We start from the raw sequence: 22,467 nt of genomic DNA, 5'->3' as shown, positions 1-22,467 counted from the left end.
AAAAGGAACCTGTTATTTTGGTGTAGGAATACAAAGCAATTCACAGATTAAAATGACTGACAGTACTTCTGGAGTTCTTCCCTCCCCCTATGGTAATTGACAAATAAACAACAAGATGGTTATCTGAGATTATCTGAGATTCTGGATTTATTATGAAGAAGGAAATGTAATTTTAAATCACTATTTAAACCATTATGGGAGACAAAACCTACACCAGAGAATCTAAATATTGAATGTGATTAGTTCTTCCAGAAAGAAGATTAAACAAAATGGGTAAGGCAATTTTTAAATCACTGCTCTACCTGGAATTGGTAGAATATTTTAACAATATAGAAGAGACTACCTACTCATAGGAACATATATAACAATGCATTCTCCCATTACCTACAGCTTTTTCAGCTGTCTACCTGTATCTCACTCCTACCTCCACCTTTATTCTCTTCCACTCTTTTTCCCTGATAAAAGCCATCTACATGCAGTAATAGGAGGAACACTTGATTCATGTGTGTTTGAGCAACATAAAATGATGTTAGCGCTCTGCACAGGAGCATGTTTCGTACTCATGTACTGTGTGAATTTGCAGAATGACAGTTTACTGATGTCCTAATGAGTCTTCTGTCTAGCTAATTAGTCTTTCACAGAGCCATGAAGGAGGAACGCATTTAAATATGGTTACACATCATAAAATAGAGAAAACAAAGCTTAGGTCACTGTCTGAAATAACCTTCTCAAGGAACAGGCAGGCCCCTTAGAACCCCAACACACATACATAAATTAACACCTGGACAGTACTAATACTCTTCAATTTTGGTAGCAACTTATGGAGAAGTAATTTCTTTCCTCTGTAGGAGCTTAAAATAAATCCACCCCCATCACTTCACTTGTCTGTATCTTCATTTCTCAACCCTTGCATACCGGGTGGTTCTTCCTCTTATTTGTGTCATCAGTGCAAGACATAAAAATCAAACACAAAATCATTCTATAGGGCATAAAACAGACTAAGGAAAGAGTTCAAAATTTTCTAGAAAAGAATCACTTTTCTTGATAAAAGCTTAGACTTTTTTCCATTCTCTGCTCAGATGTGAGCAGTAATATCCTGTTTGCCAAAACCTTCCACAGTTCTAAGGGAAACATGACAAACCAGAACAGATCACCATTATTTGGTCCCATGCATATAACTTATACCTGGTACATTTTAGAAACATAAAATAGATTCAAGAACTAACAAACTTTAAATTGTTCTTTCTAAGTGTATACTTTACCTCTCTTTCTGCTTTCTCAGTCTCGTATTTAAAGACTTGTTCTCTTAAATCAGTACACTTGGCAGTTAATTCCTTGTTTCTCTCTTCCACTAGGTAAACTTGCTTTTCAGTATCAGCTCTGAGTTTACTGAAAATATCACTGAACCGGTCCTGCACATCATTCACTATTTTTTCTTTGATGATCCCCTTGTTCTGCATATCTTCCAGTTGCTGACGGAGTAAAAGATTTTCACTCTGAAGCTGGACCAATCGCTCCTGCATGGATTCCTGCTTTATTATAAATTTGCTTACTTGATCTTTTTCAAGTTGTCGAGCATGGTCGCATTCCTTTGCCTGACACTGGGCTTGACTTAATTCTTTTTGTGTCATTTCCAAAAGCAGTGTTTTTTCTCTGAGTGTTTGTTTCAACTGGTGAAGCTCATTTTCTAGACTATTAGCGTTGCTTTCAGCTTTACTCAGCTGCTGAGACAAGCTCTTATTGGTTTCTCGCACATCAGAGAGGTCATGATGGAGCTTGTCTTGCAAGCGAAGCCATTCATCACGTTCTCTCTGAAATGTTCGTTCAACATCACATTTTGATGACTGATGACGCTCAAGTTCTTGAGCAGCAGTGTTCAGGCGGGAACGGAATGATTCAACTTCTGTCTCTAGTCTGTCTTTGCTTTCTTTTGTCTGCTCAAGTTTGGAAGTTAGCACTGCAGATTCTGTCTTTAATAAGTTCAGCTGTCCATTGTACTGAAAAACTGTTTGTGTTAAAGCTTCTTCATTTAGTTTAAGTTCCTTTTTGAGATCTTCATTTTTTTCTTTCAAGGCTTCATTTTCCTCTAAATACTTTCCTTCTTCCTCCTGGTGCCTAAGTCTTACTTGATCAAGTTCTAGTCTTAGCATACCAATCTCATCTTGTAGCAACTGATTTTTGTACAACAGATCCTTTTCTCTCTCAGTGTCGGATTCCTAAATGCCAGGAAACATGAATAAATAGCCAATTAGGAAACAAATCTACAAAACCACTTCAGCATTAAACTGTGTTTTAACATTTCTAATACTGAAGCATGACTTCAAAGATGAGAGTGAAATCTCAGGTAATACATAAACTATTCTATGAACCCATGCATGTGTACAATGTATGCGCACAATAGAAGTGTAGCATACCCTTAAACCCTAAATGAACATCCTAAATATACGATGCCTTTTTTTTAATTTCTTAAACCAGCAACCAAACGATAAAATTGATTAGACTATCTCAAGTATAAAGCTTTTAAAATGACAATACTTTCTTATATGTGGATGCCTTTAAAATATTTGCTTTAAGGTTAATTTAGCTGTGTTACAAATCTACTAAAAACAAGGGTAAAAAGGGTGTTTTCCTTCTCAATTGTCTTCTTAACACTTATCCTTTTGTATTACTGAAAGTTAGCTATACGAATCCATCAGCCCTGGAACATACTAGTCTTATATATTTCCTCTTTATTATATATATTTAACTGTCTTCCACATATTCACCCTACATCTATTGGCTAGCATAGCCAAGAACAAGTAATTCTTCCAAGCACTGCACATTCTTAGTTAAGTTCAGTAAACTTTTTTCCAAATTTTTTTTTTTTAAATGTAGTATTTATGATTGCTTTTTCTCCTCTAATTATTCTAACTCCTACAGAGAGTTTAATTCATTGCTGATATTCACAGAATCGCAGAATCATTAGGGTTGGAAAGGACCTCTGGAGATCATCCAGTCCACCCTCCCCCACCACAGCAGAGCCACCTAGAGCAGGTTACACAGGAATGCATCCAGCCGGGTTTTGAACGTCTCCAGAGAGGGACATTCAACCTCCCTGGGCAGCCTGTTCAGTGCTCTACCCACATAAAGAAGTTCTTCCTCATGCTGAGGTGAAATTTCTTGTGTTTCAGTTTACGGCCATTGCTCTCTGTCCTGTCACTGGGCACCACTGAAAAGTCTTCATATTCCTTCATAGAATTTTAGTATGTGGAGATCAGAAAGAAAGACACACTTGAAGTAAGTTAGTTCGATAAGGGAGTAAGTAAAAAAAAACAAGCAGTGAGAACACAAGTAGTGTCAAACAACTTTCTTCCTGTTCAATCTTAGTGCAAGTAGCTAGGTGTTTTAAGTGTTAGAATCCTTAAAAACTAATGATAAAATGCCTATGAAATGAAAAATAACAAATAGCTTAGGAAACAGCATAAATAGCGTCTTCTATCTGTTTCCTACTTGAACATGCAATTCAGGCACACACAGGACTGATGCTGTTTTCCAGAACTTTTAAAGACATAAGGGAAAACAAGAAAGGTATTTACACAGTTGAGTTACACTGGAAAACTGTAAATAATCCCTTAAGCAGCAGAAAACGTTAAATAAGATTTTTCATGACTTTAGAACAAACATGGTGAAATTTAATTAATCAGAAAAGAAAAAAAAATTTGCTTACCTCTGAATTTTTTTCTATAGTTCTTCTTGTTTCTTCTTCTAGTTCCTTTTGCCTCCAAAGGTGGTTGTTCAAAATTCCTTCTTGCAGGGCTCTGGCACTCTTTTCCTGAGAGAGTTGTCTCTGTGTTTCATCACGCTCTTCTTCAACCTACAGTAATACAATTAAACTGCTTGCATCTTGAGAAAAATCAGAGCTACCAATATCTTCCCATTGTCCATTGTATTCTTGCAACCATTTTTGTTTCCTCAGTTATGATAATCCATTTATAAATAATAACTTTAATTTTCTTCTGAAAAATTAAGAAGAAATACAGAATGTTTTTTTAGTAATTTAGAAAAATAACTCAGTCAGACTTTGCCTGAAATACAAATGAAACCTAAATTTTGAAAAGGGAGAAAAGGAACCATTAAAAGGAATTATGAACTTGCAAAGAAAAAAAACACAAGAACAAACAAGAAAAAAATTAACATACGACTTGTGAACCAATGTGATCTCTACTGTCCTCAAAATTTGGCAAGTTATCTAATGTCTCTTCCACGAACAACAAAGCACCTCCTTCTTCAAGCGTACTCAAATACAGTGCCAATTAAAAAGAAGCAGAAAATAAATGTTTAACTCATTGTTTAATATACCTGTCTCAAGAGCTTTCTCAGTGTTATTAACTCCATTTCTAAATTCTTCGAGTGCAACTCAAGTTGTTGTTTTTCCTCCATCTCTTTACAATATTGATCTTCTTTCCTTCTGAGTTCTTCTCTTGTTTTCTCATATAACATCTCTATTCTGAGCATCTTTTCCTCTTCTTGTTTCAAAGTACATCTGGGATTAACAGAATATTTGAGAAACTAAAGCACTGATGTAAAAAGTAGATATTCCACATTATGAACTTGCAGAGACAACTCAAACCATAAAAATATTAAATCTTTTCAGATTTCCTACAATCTTTTCCGATTTCCTATTTTCACTGGAATTTTTAACTTTTTAAGGAATTCTAACTTCATTCCATTATCCATGACATCAATGTACAAGACATGTAAACAAACCACTGATAGGCACGTCAGCAATAAAAGGAAGATTAGGGAAAAATGTGGGCCCTCTCTGGAAGGCAATGGGAGACCTCACTACCTGGGATCTGAAGAAAGCCGAGGTACTCAAGGATGTTTTTTGCCTTGGTCCTCCCCTGCAAGTGCTCCAGCCATACCACACAAATCGCAGAAGGCAAAGGCAGGGACTGGGAGAATGAAGAACTGCCTGCTGTAGGAGAAAATCAGGTTCGAGACCGTCTAAGGAACCTGAAAGGTGCACAAGTTCATGGGACCTAATGAGATTCATCTGCGGGTCCCAAGGGAACCGGCAGATAAAGTGGCTGAGACATTATCCATCATATTTGAGTTGCAGTGGTAGTCCGGTGAAGTTCCCACTGACTGGAAAGCAGGAAACATCACCCCCACTTTTAAGAAGGAAAAAAAGAAGACCCAAGGAACTACAGACCAGTCAGTCTCACCTCAGTAAGATCATGGAGCAGATCCTCCTGGAAACTATGCTAAGGCACATGGACAATAAGGAGTTAACTGGTGACAGCCAACAAGGCTTCACTATGGGGAAATTAGATCTGACAAATTTGGTGGCCTTCTAAGATGGGGTTATGGCATTGGTGGATAAGGGAAAAGTGACTGACTTCATCTACTTGGACATTTGACACTGTCCCACATGACATTCTAGGCTCTAAACTGGAGAGATGGATTTGACAGATGACCATTCAGAAGATAAGGAATTGGCTAAATGCTTGCACTCAAATTGTTGCAGTCAGTGGAGACCAGTGACGAGTGGTGCTCCTCAGGGGTGGGTACTGGAACCGGTGCTGTTTAACATCTTTGTTGGCAGCGTGGACAGTGGAATCAAGTGCATTCTCAACAAGTCTGCTGATGACACCAAGCTGTGTGGTGCAGTTGACACACTGGAGGGAAGGGATGCCATCTAAATGGATCCTGACAGGCTCAAGAGGTGGGCCTGTGCAAACCTCATGAAGTTCAACAAGGCTATGTGCCAGGTCCTGCACCTGGGTTGGGAGAATCCCAAGCACAAATGCAGTCTGGGCAGAGACTTGATTGAGACAGCCAGAGCCTGCTCAGCAAGCTCCCCAGACAGGCCATCCTATGGTACATTATCAACAGGCGACATTTCTTCCCAAGTGCAGGGCTTTGCATTTGTCCTTGCTGAATTTCATATGGTGCCTGCTGGCCACTCCTGTCTTAAGTGATGTGAACAATGATTAAAAACTTCACCACCCAAAGCTCAGTAATATGGGGAAAGGGGCAATCCCAAATTTGACCTTCCTAATAAACAAACAAGCAAGCACACAAATGGTCTAAACTGTGTTCAGAGTTGCACTCTGTGGAGTTACCAGAATTCTTAGTATTATACACCAGCAGTAGCTACAAAGACAAAAATAAGAAAAAACACATCTCAAATCTGTCTCAGAATTTTCATTTTCCCATACTCTCTTGATCTTTTCTCTTGCTATTAAAAAAAGAAGTTAAAACAACATCCAGAAGATTTTACATGGAGTTAATATCCAGGCATTTCCTTCCCCCAACATTATGTCCTTTATAGCATAACTTGCCCATGGGATTCAAAAAACCCAAACCCAAAAGCCTAGAAGCTTCTCATCCTATTGCCTGCACCATCAGCATCTTCTGGGACATGCACACTGACAAAATAACACATTATCAGAATGCAAGGTTACATACTTAAGGCTTTGGATGTCACTTTTCCATTCCACTTCTTGGTGAGCTAATATGGATTTCAAATCTTGAGTCTCCTCCGCTATTAATTTTGACTCCTCCTTTTCACTTTCCAATTTCCTTACTTCTCTCCATACAGCTCTATACCGATTTTTTTCCTGTTTTATTATCTGCTCGTACTGAAGCAGTATGTTTTGAATTTTCAATAAAATAGAAGAACCTGTTTTGAGACAGAAGAGACACGAAACTGAACAAATGCACAAGTACTTGCCAATGTATAAATTATTTAATGATTTGCTCTACTGAGTGTAGGGAAGAAGGTTTTGGTAGTGGGAAGACAGCAGGCAGTGGAGAGGTCTCTGTTGAGAAGAGGCCAGGGGCTACCCCATGCCAGACACAACTGGTTCCAACAGACCCACCACAAAGCACAGCTGAGCCTCTCAGCCATGCTGGTGGCATCTAAGGGAAAACGTATTTAGGAAAGGACAAAACCACCACACAGGCAGAGAAGAAGGGGAAAAGAAAGTGAAAAGCAGCCCTGTGAACAACCAGTTCAGTGAAGGAGGGGGAGGATGTGCTCCAGATACCAGAGCAGAGATTCCCCTGTAGCCCGTGGAGACACTATGGTAGAGCAGGTAGCTCTCTTCAGCCCTTGGAGAGGACGATGCTGGAACAGATACTGACAATGCAGCACTGTGGAAGACCCCATGCCAGAGCAGGTAGATACTTCCTCAAGGACCTATGGCCCACGGAGAGCACAGGCTGGAGCAGATTTTCCCTGCTGGAAGGAGACACACTAGAGCAGGTGTCCTGGGTTCAGCTGTAACAGTTACTTTTCTCCTTCTTAGTAGCTGGTGCAGTGCTCTGTTTTCAACTTTAGTCTGAGAACAGGGCTGATAACACATTGATGGTTTTAGTTATTGCTAAGTAATCCTTACTCTCATCAAGGACTTTTCTCAGCCTCATGCTCTGCCAGGGAGGAAGCGGAGAGAGGACACCTGACCCAAACTGGCCAAAGGGGTATTCCATACCACAGCACGTCATGCCCAGTATATAAACTGCAGGGGGTTACCCAGAAGGCCCAGATTGTTGCTCGGGTCAGGGTGGGTATCGGTTGGCAGGTGATGAGCAACTTTATTGTGCATCAGCTGTGTTTATTGTTTTCTTTTCCTTTTCCCGTTTTAGTTTTGTATGTCTTCCCTTGTTATTTCTCTTATCATTATTATTATTGGTGGTAGCAGTAGTAATAGTTTTGTATGCTACCTTAGTTACTGGGCTGCTCTTATCTCAACCCGTGGGAATTACACTCTTTTGATTCTCCCCACCATCCCTCTGGGAGCGGAGGGGAATGAAGCAGGGAGTGAGCAAGTGGCTGCGTGGTTCTGAGTTACTAGCTGGGTTTATTCCATGATAGCCCCACTCCAACCCCAGTGACAGACACTGCACCCACTCCAATCACTGTGAAAAGACACTGCAGCTGCTCCAACCCTAGTGACAGACACTGCAGCTACTCCAACCACAGCGGTAGACACTGCAGCTAAACCAAAGGACCAATCTGTGCCAATATCAACTGCCCCTATAAGCAAGGGGAAAAGCAAACAAGAGGCACAAAGAGCAATTCGTGCTGTGAAGAAAGATGAAGACCCAAAGCGCGTACTAGAAGCAATGACATCTGAACAAGAGTTATTAACAGAGGAATCGGAGGAAGAGGAAGAAGACGTAACTTCTTGACCCTGGACTTCGATCAAGCTGTGGAATATGCGAAAAGATTTCAGCCATCGTCTAGGCGAGCACTTCGTCAGCTGGTTGCTCCGATGCTAGGACAATGGGGCCAACGGTCACAAACTAGAAGGTAGGGAAGCCAAGCAGCTGGGATCACTTGCCAGGAAGGGGGAATTGACAAAACAATTGCAAAATAGAAATGAGCCGTCAGCCTTTGGAGGCAGCTCTTGGCAGCTGTGAAGGAAAGGTTTCCCTACAAGGACGATATTATGTGTCGCTCAGCCAAGTGGACCACGATAGAGAAAGGCATCCCTGAGGGAATCAGCCATTCTAGAGATGATCTGTCATAGGCCGGATGCCGGGAATGCACCCATAGATCCAGATGAAGTCAAACGTAGACAACTCGTGGCAGAAACTTACACGGAGTGCGCCATCATCATATGCCCACTCATTGGCATCAGTGACCTGGTATGCATTTGGGTCAGGGTGCTGCGCTATTTGACATTAGTTATTGAGGAGTGTGCTGGTTTTGGCTGGGATAGAGTTAATTTTCTTCATAGTAGCTAGTATTGGGGCTAAGTTTTGGATTTGTGTTGAAAACACTACTGATAATATAGGGATGTTTTTGTTATTGCTGAGCAGTGCTTACACAGAGTCAAAGCCTTTTCTGGTCCTTACACCACCCCACCAGCAAGCAGGCTGGGGTTGCACAAGGTGTTGGGGGGGGAGCCCAGCCAGGACAACTGACCCCAACAGACCCAAGAGATATTCCACACCATATGATGTCATGCTCAGCATGTAAAGCTGGGGGAAGGAGGAAGGAAGGGGAGATGTTTGGAGTGATGGTGTTTGTCTTCCCAAGTAACTGTTACATGTGACGGAGCCCTGCTGCCCTGGATGTGGTTGAACACCTACCTGCAATAGGAAGTGGTGAATTAATTCCTTGTTTTGCTTTGCTTGTTTGCTTATTAAACTGTCTTTATCTCCAACTAATGAGTTTTCTCACTTTCTCCCTTCTGATTCTCCTCCTCATCCCACCTGGGGAAAGTGAGCAAGTGGCTGGGTGGTGCTTAATTGCCAGCTGGCATTAAACCACAAGAGGATATAAAGAGGAAAAAGATGATCTTGGTAACTTTTGATGACTGCCTTAGAAAGAGCTGAACTGTACTTTGCAAGAACATGCTTCTCAAGCTCTAACTAGACTGAGAATCAGTGATAAAGCAAAGCATGTTTGTTGACATTATAGACAGACATCTAAGGCTAGGTGACATAATTTCATGGTTTTTGAGGGAGAACTCTAATCGTAAAGAAACATTAGATTGAAATATAAAACTAAAATACCTAGGAGTGCAAAGAAATCATGTTTTAAAAGAGGAACAGCTGAAGACAAAGTGACTTGAAAACACACCTGTAGGATCCACACTGAGCTGTTCTAACAGCAACATGGCCTCTTTGTAGGCTGAAGTTGGCAATTCAACATCCTCTGAAGTTGTGTCGGATGAGTGAGTTAAATCAAGGTCATCAGTTACATCCATTTGTATGCTGACCTACAAACAATACAGTATTTTCTGTATACACAGATATTTTCTTGTATCACAGATCATTACAAATGCATGAATGATTCATTCTCATTCACAGCCCACAGATCTGGCTCAAATATGACAAAACTTCATACTGGCAGCAATTATGCATCTGGTTGATCACTACATAAACACTCTTCCTATTTAAGTGATTAAAAGCTGATGCAAACTATTTATCAAGAAACTAATTTTACAGTACCTTGTTCTTTTCAATCCTTGTTTTGGCTGCAGGTCTGGAAAATAGAAATATACTTCAGTACTGGAAGGCTCATATAGCATCATGAACAATACTTAAAGTTGCTCCGAAAACTTTTATGTAAGAATTTTATTAGATTTAGTTGAAGACTGAAAAAATTTGTGTACTATTATGTCTATTGGAAGGCTATTTTCTTGGCAAGATACTAAGCAAACAGTTGAAATAACTGTTCTCTGCACTTCACTCAAATTGATAGGAATCTTACAGCTAGACATGTGGGTATACAATTATAAATATTCCCCATTTAATACTGGAGGTTTAGCTCTCTTCAGTATCGAAAACTCTTCTCTCATAGGTCGAAGAACCATAATCTTGGATTCTCTAGCGTACTGGGTCTGGCTGAGATGGAGTCAGTTTTCTTCACAGCAGCCCACACAGTGCTGTGTGTTAGATTTCTGATCAAAACAGTGTTAATAACACATCAATTTTTTAGCTGTTGCTGAGCAGTGCTTGTACAGTGTCAACACCTTCTGTTTCTCACTTTAACACCCACACAAATAAGTTTGGGGTGAGCAAGAAGTCAGAAGGGGACACAGCAGGTGCTTAAAAAAAAAAAAAAAAAAAAAGCCAGAAAACAGAAAAAAACCCTGAAAAACTGAGATGCCTGCAGTGAAGGAGTAATTCTGCTCATTTATAAGTCTCTCCTCTTCCTTTAACAAAAAAAAAAAAAAAAAAAAAAAAAAGTATTTACACAGTGCACACACTCAGGTAATTATTCAGAATTTGCACAGATCTGATCTTATTAACTTGGCTAGTATGTTCAAAGCACTCTAAGCGGGGAAAAAAAAAGTGGTTTTGAACACAAAGGGCATCAGGTAGTATTGTCACATGAAGAACAAGAATCAATATAGGCATCAGGTTTACAAAAAACTTAACTTTAGCTTTTAGGTCAATTTTTATCACTAAGAAAGATTTATTTATAACATTCCTTATATTCAGTACCTTCCTTCATCTTGAGATGTCTCACTGGAAGTGCTATCATCCAGTATTTGAAAATGACTCCCACTGGAAGAGCTCAACTGCCGATTAGCCGCCGCCTTCAAGTTTTTTCTTTTGTTTTTCTTTGCAACTACTGCATTCAGAGCAAATTTACTACAGTAAATGGAAATGGAAAAACAAACAATCACTAATTGAGTAACATACTTAAAATGATGTCCAAAAGCAACTGACTTAACTCCAGAGGTGACAGAAGATACAAATATTAAAAAATCTTCCCTAGGAATGAGCAGGAAATGTGGAATCTGAGCTAGATTCAGGTAAGCTGGAACATATCTAATATCCTCTAGAGAGCAGAGTCCTTTGATGGACAGACAGGAAAAACACTCCTGCTTTGGTTTACATAAAAACATCTGCCTTCTTCAAACTTTTGAGATTGGTTTGATAATTATCTTTTCCCTTCTCCTGACAAAGAGCATCTAAACTTAACAAAAACACCAACTGCATGAAGATAACTAAAATCACCTAGAAAAGGGAGAAAGCAAAGTAAACTACCAGTTCCTACTTTTCTTTTCTGGATAGACATTTCCTATAAAAATCACTGTCTTTTTTTCCAGTCTTCAACTCTGGTTTTGAAGACACATTTTGCCTCAGCACTGACAAAGAAAACCACAGGAATTTTTTTTTTTTTTTTTTTTTTTAAAGTAGGCAGTAAATCTGAACCTCTGTTACGAGCCTGGTTTTTTCTAATTTTTTTTTCTTCTAGATGTTTGAGAAGCAGTGGACTACTCAGTATGGTTTTCAGCCGTGACAAAACTACTTCAACTACTACAATATCAGAAAATCTAAAAGATCCTTAAGTAGTACTACAAATAAGTTTACCCTTTCATTGGCATTTTAATCAGTTTTGACCTCTCCTCAGATGAAAAATTCTTTTTGTCTTTTTCTTCTATAGTGCTTTCATTCTCCATTTTCAAACACTCATTCTTCTTTAGAGTAAGCTTCTGTTCCCTCTGCTGATCAGTAATGTTGCTTGGTGGTGTATTTAATTTATCAAGGTCATCTTGTTTTGCCATCGCCTGCATTTTTAAACATCTTTCTTTGCTTTTTTCCTTCTCAACCTACAAAAAGAAAGTTATATATTTCTTAGTATTTCTAGAAAAGAGAAACACAATATCCAAGATAGATTCAGGGTTTACCTCTAAAATAATGTAAAATGAAAAATTAAATTTTTAATTCATACAGAGAAGCATTAATTAATAAGAGAAGCATTGTCACAAAATTACACTACAGAGTGTATTAAGTTATTGAAAATACTTCGAATTCACTCATGATTAAAGATATAACAAAAACACAGCCCGTAAAAAGAAAACAATAGTGTATATCAAGACACAAACAAACTACAAAATGAAAACATTACTGATGGACAAAGAGTTTGAATGACTGCACAATGTTAGTTGTAAAAGCACAGAGGAAAATCAAGTGTGAGTGTGCTGGTCTACTGCTTCTTTAATGGGGGCGGGGGGAGGAACCCAAAGCCACAAGCAGAAGTGGTTTCACCGCAAACAGGAATTTTAGTGAAGGGCAATGATGATACATCATGCAGAAATCACAGCAAATGAATAGATTAGTCAAGACCCTGTTCAGAAGCTATTTTCATTCTCTGATTCAGAATCAGAACTGATGTAACTGTGTGCATTTCTTTTCACAGTAATGAACTACTAACTACTCACACTGGAACTGAGTGCCACCTATTGTTAAACTGGAGCAATAATGTACTCTGTGTTTTCCAAAAATGGGGAGGACAACTCTCCACTGCTCTATTAATTGATAAGTAATGTATTTCCATTAAAACAAAAACCAATTAGCACAAAGCATCTTCCCTTAATGATGAATAGCTAAAGTGAACAGGACCATTGATATGGAGAAAGACTGAAGAATAAGGGGTAGCAGGTGAACTTCTACCTCTTTTTGCAGCTCTGCCTTCTCTTTCTCCAAAGCCAGGAATACTACTTGCAGCATTCCCACCTTACTCTTAAATCTTTCCATATCTTGTTTTAGTTGTTCATCAAGATTCCTTTCCAGCATGCCACATGATTGCTGAGCATTTGCAAAAGGACTTTCAATTTCTGTTTCTCCTATTTTATTACTGTCAATAAGGCAGTCACTGGAAACATCTTCATTAGAGACTTTTCCAAGTTTCCTTTCCGTTGCAAAAAGTGCATTTCCAACACTTGTAGAAACAGGTCTTATTTTAGGAAAAGCATTAGAAACGTCATCCAAAATATTTGGTTTTAAGCTATGTCTCAGGGAGTATTCAGGATTTCCCTCTACATTCCTATTAGTTCCATTTTCCTTCTCTTCCATTTTCATTGTAGGCATTTTCTTTTCCTCTCCTGTTGCTAGAGGCACCTTTGTATTCTCTGTATCGGTTTTGCCATCTTCTTCATCTGTACTCCAGGTATCTTCCACATTTGCATTTAGGTTATTTTGATCATGAAGGATATCAAGACTTGGAATTACAATTTCCATTTTGGGTGCTTTTCCACCTAGCATAAGTTTAATATCTCCAAAATCACCTTTACTTTCTAGCTTACTACTTGATTCTGTCGCACGAGATGAAACAACAGGAGAACTCTTCAATTCTTCACTAAAGCCATCTTCTGACACTTCTTCCACAAGGGAAGTAGTTTTCCCAGTTTCATTAATTTCACCAAAGAGCTGCTTCAGCTCTGCTGTAATGTTTTTAAAATTTGTTTTCAATTCCCTTTTCTCATTTTCAACCCACATTTTTTCATATCTTTCTTCCCAAGGTTTTTGACTTAATTGCTTGTCAGCACTATGTGACTTCTCATCATGGTGTGAAATTTCTGCTCTGTCAGTCTGATTTTCATGTGGTGCTTTTTCTATCAAGTTGGTAGTTTCTAAAATATATTTATCCTTAAGTAAACAGGTAGAGACAGAAAAATTACCAAGAAAAAGGAAATTACGTTAATCTAGGTAATTTCTATTGCAAACTCATCCTTACTATATAACAGAAATAAGATATTTTGAAAGCAATTTTCATAATTAAAACAAAACAACAAAAAAAATCAAGGTATGCTAAAGATTCACAGAATCATCATTTTCTTAAAAACAGAAGAACTTCAGAGACAAACATTTTTTCTTGGATTAGATTTGTCTGGACATTAGGGTTGCTTTTACCTTTTAGCCCGCCTGCTTTCTGTAGCTGGTGTCACCATTTTTTTATTTTTTTTTTTATTTGATCTTTCTCTTACAAAGAGGGAGACCAGGCATGTTTAATCAAATAGGTCAGTGTATTACAGACAAACCTCCCTCTTCACTTGAGTGTGCATTTTATATAGGGAAAAAAATGCATCTGACGACACTGTTTCTCAGTATCACACGAAAGGAAAAACACTGGTCAAAATTTAAGAAAACTGGCTCTAAACAAATCAATACAAAAGCAAGTATCCAACATAATTACAAGGATTTTACCTTACTGTAACCAGACTGTATCCAACTTTACTTCAATACAGCCTTCAACTATAGAACTCTCCTTTCAGCATTTTGCACTGACTGGTATGTTTTCTTTACCTTAGTGTATAATACAATTTACCAGTTCAGACTCTAATTCAAAATATTTGGATTTACATACCTGTATCCCATAGTTTACAGTGGTATCCTTGATGTCTTCTTTTTCAGCTGATGATGACATGTGAGAGGTAGATCCTGAGTACTCATCTACAGTGAAAAAAACATTTTTTTAACCAGCATGACTTAATACTACCTATTTACACCCAGAGTGCATCTTGAATCATCACATTTGTAAGAAAAACTCTTAACAAAAAATAACATATCCCCTCAAATTCGTGAGCTCCTATACAAATAACCTCCATAATTTGAAGATCAACATCTTCCTTTCCTTCAGTAGTTACACATAGTTTTTGCAGAGGGGTCCCTTGTCCCTCCTACTAAAATTGTAATGTGGCTGGATAATTTGAACCAGCAAGTCTCCCCTCCACTGAGCATACAGTTCTGGGAGTGCCAACTGGAAGGCATGATGAGAAGTACTGGAGCCTGATGAAATCTAAGAGAAATATCTGCACAGATATCACATTGATTTTTAACATCCTTTCAGAAAACGAAAGGAAAAGAACTCAAGAGAGCAGAACTAGGCACAGACAGGCACCCAGTATTTGGTAATGTGCACATCGTAATAATTCCTGCTAAGTACAGCTACAGCATGATCCCAAGAATTACCCTTTGTCTTGCCTGCAACTCCTGGGCATCCCTAGCCTGGAATCAGCCACAGCACATGCTCAAAGAACCTACCAAGAAGGTGTGTGGGTGGTTTGGTTTGTTGGTTTTTGAGGAGTTTTTTTGGTTGCTTTGGTTTGGTTTTGGGTTTTTCTGTTGTTGGTTTGTCGTGGGGTTTTTTTTGTTGGGGGAGAGGGCGGGGGGGGGCAGGGAGGGATGTGAAATTGGAAAGAAAGCAAACTTCAGGACTTCCTGAAAAGGCGAGATGACAGCAGGCATGGTGGAGGAAGCCTACATCATGGAAGAATATTAGGGTTGAATGGGAGACTAGAGGTGGGAGCAAACACATGCATAGATGCATATTTCAGTAGACCTGCTGCTCCCAGAACAGCTTGCAAGAAGCGTTAATTTAATATTGGGAAAAAATATGCAAGTACAATGTGTCCATAAAAGAACACTACAAAGAGACTGTTATGAATACCTTCTATATTCTCTGCATCTCCTAAACCAAATTCCTCCAACAGATCTGCAAAACAAATCAGATGCTTTATTAAATGCTCCTGTCCAGAAAGATTATGAAGCAAAACCCAACACCACATAAAGCGAATGTTACCTGATTTCTGCTGCCTATTTTTACGAGGGGGTTTATTTATTTCTGAAACAGCTTCAGGAGTCTTCAGCTATAAAAGACACAATCCAATGATAAAAAAACGAATCCAAAGTAACTACATGCTATTTAATGAGCCGAACAAGTAGTTGGTCTGATGTGAACAAATACTTACCTGGGAATTGCTGGGTTTCGCTGAAAAGCCTGGAGGTAAAAAAGTGTTTTGGCAAGTGTTATTTAATTGCAGGTGTATTTTACACCATTCAACATCAGACGTTTCTAAAATTAAGTATTAGTTGCAAGCACTATTTCATCAGGAGTATGACACCTAACATTCAATTTAGCTCACCATACAGCATTTCTATTATTATATAAGAAACTGACAATACATACTTCCCTTTGTGCACCTTGAATTAAAAAAATAATCATCACAGGACTAGGACAATTCACATGAAGCAATAAGGTCATGCTTGTTAACAGAACAAGATGAAAATATTTAGTCCTTCTAAGGAGCTGAATCCTGCTTTCATAAAGGATTATTTCAAAAGCCAAAACTAGTCTGCTGTAATGAATAAATGTTCATGAATGAACAGTCCAACAGCACTACCACTATGATTATCCTACGAGTGTTTAATGTTGAGGAGTATTTTCCTTTCCATTGATACAACAGAGGATATATGGGAGCAGACACAGAAACCTTCTACAAATGTCTTTCAGTGAGGTAAAATCAAGCTAGTTCTCATCAGATTATTCTGGTTTATCTTGAAAGAAAACAAAAGAGACAAATACTGTTTGGTTGTAATCTGCATTTTTTTTTTGTTTTAATTTTTGTTCAATATTAAGTAATTTCTAAATACTGGCCCACCTATATTTCTCAAAACCTCTGCTTCAGTCATCTTACAGTTTGAGTCCTCCCATGAAAGAAGCATATGAAATGTTACTAAAAATGGCTCTACAGAAAAAATTTTATACATATAAAAAAAAAAAAAAAAAACCACAAAACATTAAAAACAAAAAGTATTCGATTTCAGTAGACTTGGTGGTCTAGCAGTACGGAAATACGTTAGAAAGATTACCATAATCACTTTAACCCCCTTTTTACACTGCTGTTTTGTGTTTGGTTTTTTTTTTTTTTTTTTACACTGGTTTTAGACTTATCTACTAGAAGCATACAAAACAGACTTTCATGACAACTACTCAACAAATAGATTTTAAAATTCCTGGGAGCTTGCAACATTTTGCTTCTAGCTTACCGTACTAAAACTGGATTAGCTTCTTCAGCTATTCTGTTGTACCTCTACTACAAACGGGACTGACAAACTGCTTGTTAAAGAAGAAATCCTTCAAAAAAGAGTTCTACCCCAACAACAAAACTTCTGTGCCATCCTATGCTCAAGATGCTCAAGAGACAGTGTCACAAACTACAGGCAAAAACCTTCAGCCACAAAACCTGAACTTTTAGTCACATTTTAGCTCCTAGGCAAAGCACAACAGAAAGCTATGAAAAAAATAAGCTAAGGGGAAAAAAAAATGCTTATCCAGGTCATAGCTTTCTTCTCTTGCATTATCATCCAAGAAAGTTTAAATTTTCAGAAAGGTCAGTCCTAAACCACACACACTTTCATCACTATGCAACAAGAACCTGAATCCAGAAAAATCCAAATGCATCCAAAGTACACACATAATGCAAACAAGACAACTTGCTTTACAAACTGGCAAGGAAAAGCTGTGATAACTGGTGTTAATTAACAAATACTAAGCACTTCATCGCTACAGCATACATCATAACAGCATTTATAAGACAGACACTTGCAAAAGTTCACTTTAGCCTATAAATGCTTACAGACAAGCATTTAGTCCACCAGGAAGTTACCATTGTCGTGTTTCCCTGAAGCAATCTGAGAGCATGCTCCATGTCTGCCTGCAGCTGGGAACACCACACCAGATGATGCTTTTCTCAGACTTCCAGAATTTGTCTCTATAATCTAAAAACAAATGCATGAGAATTGGTACAAATACATTTTCAATTCATTTCTATGCAAAAAGCTCCTGCTAAGCCAACTTGTACAGCATGGTATCAAGTACCTTAAGAGATATGAAAACCTCCGATAAGAACGTGGAAGGGACACATCAAGACATAGTGTATTGGAAAATCACAGCAGTTGTGTTTTCAGATCTTAGGCAAAAACCTCAAAACTCATATAAACTGCTCTGTCATGTTGACAAGCCTTGACAAACTGGACAGCCACAAAAGAGAATTAACATGGTAACTCAAGATGCGGGTAGTGAACCAGTAACTGCAGGTCTGTGGTGATCCGATTTTTGTACTGAGCTTGTACCTGACATTCAAGTTCATGCTTATGTTCCCTACGGACATATCCTGCAGTGGTGAGTGAACACATCACTACTCCCAATTGCAAGGGTGATTTGAGCTGAACAAAGTCTAGCAAGGCAAAGCTTACAGAAACTATGGCTACCTAAGAAAAAAACCAAACCCCAACAAAACTAACAAAAATAATATTTTAGCCTTGTATTTTTAAGAAGGGGATAGGGAAGACTTAATTTTTCCTCGTAACAAAAGCCAGAGGTGGTTAACTGCCTGTTTTCTTTCATCCCATTACCACAGACAGAAAGAACTAAAAGGGCAAACACAGCCAGCATGTCTGGTACTTCTGTTGAATATGACTTTCAAAAAGGGACAAAGTACACCTACAAAAGGTAGAGAGAACCTATTCAGAAGCAGCTAACCATCTAGGTTGTAGACTGTAAGGGCCATCAGGTCAGCAGAATAGAGCTGTATGGTGAAACGACAAAAATCCTGTCAAACCCTGTGAAAAGCTCAGACTATTTTAAGTACCAAGAAACTTCACTGCTTCAATACTATACTAGAAACCAAACTCAAAGGCCAGTTTCCATGAGGCCCATGCCATCAGGTTGACCTAGCTTTATCCCAATCCTAACTGAACAGCTGGCCTACAGCAGAAGTATTTCAAGGGCCCCCAGTTACCAAGATATGGCAGAAGTGGAAAAAGAGGAAAGCCTCATCAGTGGTAGGGCCCAAGTCAAAAGCAAGCTCTCAAGTGCTTCTGGGTCTTATTCCTACCCTCCCACTCTCCACCCCAGTGGGAACCCCCATGCCTTTCTCAGAAAGTACCTCAGAATCCCAGGGAGAGTCAGCATCTTCCTCTGCTTCCACTGCTGTCAGAGCACCTAAAAATGAGGTGAAAAAGGAGACATTGAATTTTTTTTTTATTTGGCTCTGCTTTTCCCTGTCATTCAAATCCTGCATCCCAAAGATGTACAGAAGTAAGTGTTATTCCAGGGTTTCTTCTCACCCAGCCACATCATGGCATTTCCTTTACATCACCACTTCCTCTTGCTTCCTTTCCAGCAGAAGATGGCTATGCACAAGAGCTGACAGCCACAAGCAACACCCAACACATGTTTGGGTAACATTCACAAAGACACCCCAGCATGCTGCTGTCCTGGGGTATAGAGAGTTCAACTCACCTGCTCTCCAGCCTACAGCTCCAAAATTTGGCATTCACTACCACTTCCCACTGCACAGGAAGTACTGTTGAAACACTATCCAAAACATCCTCATGCTAGCAACACTAAAATCACCAAGAAACAATGCTCCTTTTGTACTGCTACCAGGAAACATCCTCCTTGACAGAGTTGATACCCTGCACCTTCACAGAAGCTAGACACCTGAGCACTGCCATTTAAAAAATAGAGTAGAGGCTCTCAGCTCAAACATTCACCCTAAACACACAAAAGTAATTTCTGTCTCAGGGGGTTAACAACAAACCTCTCCTCTACCAGGCAAATGAACATAAGGCTGGTTCCTCTGGGTTCCTGGCCAGGTTAGACTACCTTAATTTCTCTGTTTTGAGCTACTCCATTAGGTAAAATGGATTCAGGATTCACTTGTGTGGAGACATGCACACAAGGAAGGGGAAGGAGCTGGAGACCAGCAAGAGCACTCACCCCAGAAGGGGGCAACTACTGATTCCAACTTGGACGCTGACTACTTAGACTATGCCAAATGCATGTTCACGGTAAAATGCATAAAGACAGAAGAGCAAGTATAGGCACTTCAATCCAGCAGGTTCTGCCAGGTCCCCTGTGTAGCATCTGATCAACAGCTACACATGCTCTGGTAACATCTACCACACCAAGCTACTCTCTGGAGACAGACAATGGAAACAGTGCCTTCTCCTGCTCTGAGACCCAAGGCGAGTACCAAGTGCTCAGCTCTGACAGAGCTGATAATGCTTTCAAGCCCACACAAGTGTGGCACTGAAGAGATGCTGTGTGTTTTAAAACTGGATAAGGTGAGGCACTGGAACAGAACAGCTTTCTCTCAGCTTGACTAAAATCTTTCCCAGGCTTCAGCCAAGAGCAGTCACAGCTTTTCAATCTGACTGTATGGGCCAGAAAGAGGAATGTTACCGTCACACTCAAGGTACTCGAGTCCTCTTTTTCATCTGCGTATTTTGTTCAGATCACTTCAGGGAGAACACAAAGGCAAAAATGGCACTTGCTTCATATAGTATCATTTGGAATCCAATGCTACAATTTCACTTCAAGAATAAATGAAAAGGAACAAACCCGCTTTCCTTCTCTGCCAGTGACCACAAGGACTCACAGGCAAGAAAAAAAAATTTGCTCTGTGTCAATCACCATTTTAGTTCATTTGCTGTGCATTAATATTTATAGAGGAATTGGGACCAATTTATGAATTCATTTCATCAGCGTTGTCTTTTGAAGCATTGTGGACTCGATGGCTATAAACTACAAGCAGAATTTTTCATACCCTCAACAACTGCAGTTTGTAGCTCTTCACCAATGTCTTGTTTCTCCTGCTCCTCCTCCTCGTCATCCCACTCAGACGATTCCTCCTAAAAAGATCAACCAAAACGCTGGAAAGTGCCAAAACAAGCATTTTCTTCACCACCTATCGATAACTTGAAAAATACTTTTCTTGTTTAAGACAAAAGGGAAACTTTGAGCTTTGTTCTACAAGGCCTTCTATTTTTCCATGGGAATCTACATGAGTAGGCAGCAATGCCTAAAGTCAAAGTCTCATCCTCGGTTCTGCAAAGCCCCTGAGAAGAATTCCTCATGTCAGTCTAACTCTAGCTTTAAGTTACATCCTTCTGGAACATATTCTTTTTTTACCCCTACTTTCCTCCCATGACAATCACTAGCTTTCTGCTCTCAATCCTATTTAAATTTCTTTTTGTTTCCTCAATTTCAGGCATCACACAATGAATTTTACTAAATGGCAGTAAATCTTCACAGATAAAATCTATACATACAACTGAGAAAATTTCAACTGAATCCAGACAAAGACTACTGCCCATTCTTTTTCCCACAAAACCACTGTCACTAATGGGGGGAGGGAGAGGAGGGGGAATAAAAAATATTGCCTGATAGTATTCTTATACCTGAGAAACTGCTTTGGCTGGGAGTAAGACATTCCCCCTAATATCAAAAAAGGATGATCAAAAGACTGATATATGTGAAGAATAAGTATTAATAGAAATCCAGTTTAACATTTGTTTCTTACCTATATTACCCTTAGAAAATAACCTTGTGATTGAATCATCCCTATATACTCACTTTGGTGCTCGAATGAAATGCTGCTTTTAAATTTTCTTCACACTTTTTTAAGCACAAGTTTTCACTTTCCTGTTTCACTGCTTCACAGACTTTATCATCTACTTCTTCACGTTGCTCTTCTTCAGTATCTTCATCATCCACACATTCAAGAACAACAGAGTTCAGTCTTTGACTTTCAAGCCTTGAGTTTTTTGCTGCTAACCAAGAATTATCACTATTTTCAAAGCCGTCACCAAAGCTCGACTTTTTCTCCTTAAGACCACAGCTACCTGAGGGAGGCTGAGGTATCTCTTTTTTACAGTTTGTCATTTCAGAGTCTACAAAACAGGACTCAGCATTTCTGTGAAACTTCCTCTGGATCATGCTTGTCTTGTTCCAGCTTTCTTGTGCATTTTGCAAATTATTTAGATTTTGAAAGACAGCTTGTTTTGGTACTGACTTGCAAGATACTCCATTATTCATTATCTTTGGAGACATGGCAGTTGTATTTTCTTGCAGCCTTTCATAACATCCATCTATAAAAGACACAGGAGTATCAACAGATTCCTCCACCTTTTCATCAAGTTTTTTACTTACAGCATTATCGCAGACATCTCCAGCTTCACATCGAGCTTTCCCTTCATACTTGGCATTACTAACGTACTCCAGTTTCTGATTCATTTCCCCTTTAGGTTCTGTTTTCTCACCCTGCTCCTCCTCCACTATGCCATTGGACTGAGTTTCTTCATCTTCAAGATCTTCCTCCTCCTTTTCATCTTGAGTAAGATCTTCATCCTCTTCTTCTTCTTCCTCCTCATAATCTTCATCATCATCTCCATTATCTTTTTCATCATCTTCCTCTTCCTCCTCCAGTTCCTCCTCCTCCTCCAGGTTTTTTGCATCTGACACATCTTGAATCAATAATTGTCCACATTTTCCTTTGCTTGGATTTGCATCTGATAGGGTTCTTTCTTTGAGGCATTTCTTTGGTGACTTAAGACTTTCAATTCTAGAACTACCACCATCTTAAAGCACAAGAAAAGGAAAAATGC

The 22,467-nt window shown here is 39.0% G+C and overlaps 1 protein-coding gene across 7 annotated transcripts in view; it reads right to left on the bottom strand.

Annotated features, from left to right (window-relative positions):
* LOC115605968 (ankyrin repeat domain-containing protein 26-like) overlaps positions 1-22,467 on the bottom strand; it is a 61,023-nt gene that overhangs the window by 23,070 nt on the left and 15,486 nt on the right. For 6 of the 7 annotated variants that reach the window (XR_003990771.1, XM_030481154.1, XM_030481152.1 and 3 more), the window contains exons 11-26: positions 21,437-22,440; positions 20,628-20,712; positions 18,963-19,018; positions 17,682-17,793; positions 15,984-16,012; positions 15,683-15,881; positions 14,600-14,685; positions 12,907-13,881; positions 11,824-12,062; positions 10,948-11,097; positions 9,949-9,982; positions 9,578-9,716; positions 6,454-6,667; positions 4,339-4,522; positions 3,707-3,853; positions 1,263-2,216 (exon numbers count right to left, since the gene is read on the bottom strand). Coding sequence is in view for 6 of the 7 variants with exons in the window: in XM_030481154.1 (XP_030337014.1) it covers positions 1,263-2,216; positions 3,707-3,853; positions 4,339-4,522; positions 6,454-6,667; positions 9,578-9,716; positions 9,949-9,982; positions 10,948-11,097; positions 11,824-12,062; positions 12,907-13,881; positions 14,600-14,685; positions 15,683-15,881; positions 15,984-16,012; positions 17,682-17,793; positions 18,963-19,018; positions 20,628-20,712; positions 21,437-22,440 (4,607 nt within the window). In the remaining variant the exon portion in view is untranslated. The remainder of the gene's footprint in view (positions 1-1,262; positions 2,217-3,706; positions 3,854-4,338; positions 4,523-6,453; positions 6,668-9,577; positions 9,717-9,948; positions 9,983-10,947; positions 11,098-11,823; positions 12,063-12,906; positions 13,882-14,599; positions 14,686-15,682; positions 15,882-15,983; positions 16,013-17,681; positions 17,794-18,962; positions 19,019-20,627; positions 20,713-21,436; positions 22,441-22,467) is intronic. The other variant, XM_030481155.1, reaches the window with a different exon arrangement.

Source organism: Strigops habroptila, chromosome 3 (assembly GCF_004027225.2).
Source record: "Strigops habroptila isolate Jane chromosome 3, bStrHab1.2.pri, whole genome shotgun sequence".
Lineage (NCBI taxonomy): Eukaryota > Metazoa > Chordata > Aves > Psittaciformes > Psittacidae > Strigops > Strigops habroptila.
Note: the sequence above shows the minus strand (reverse complement) of the source record. Positions and strands in the feature narration are given on the sequence as shown.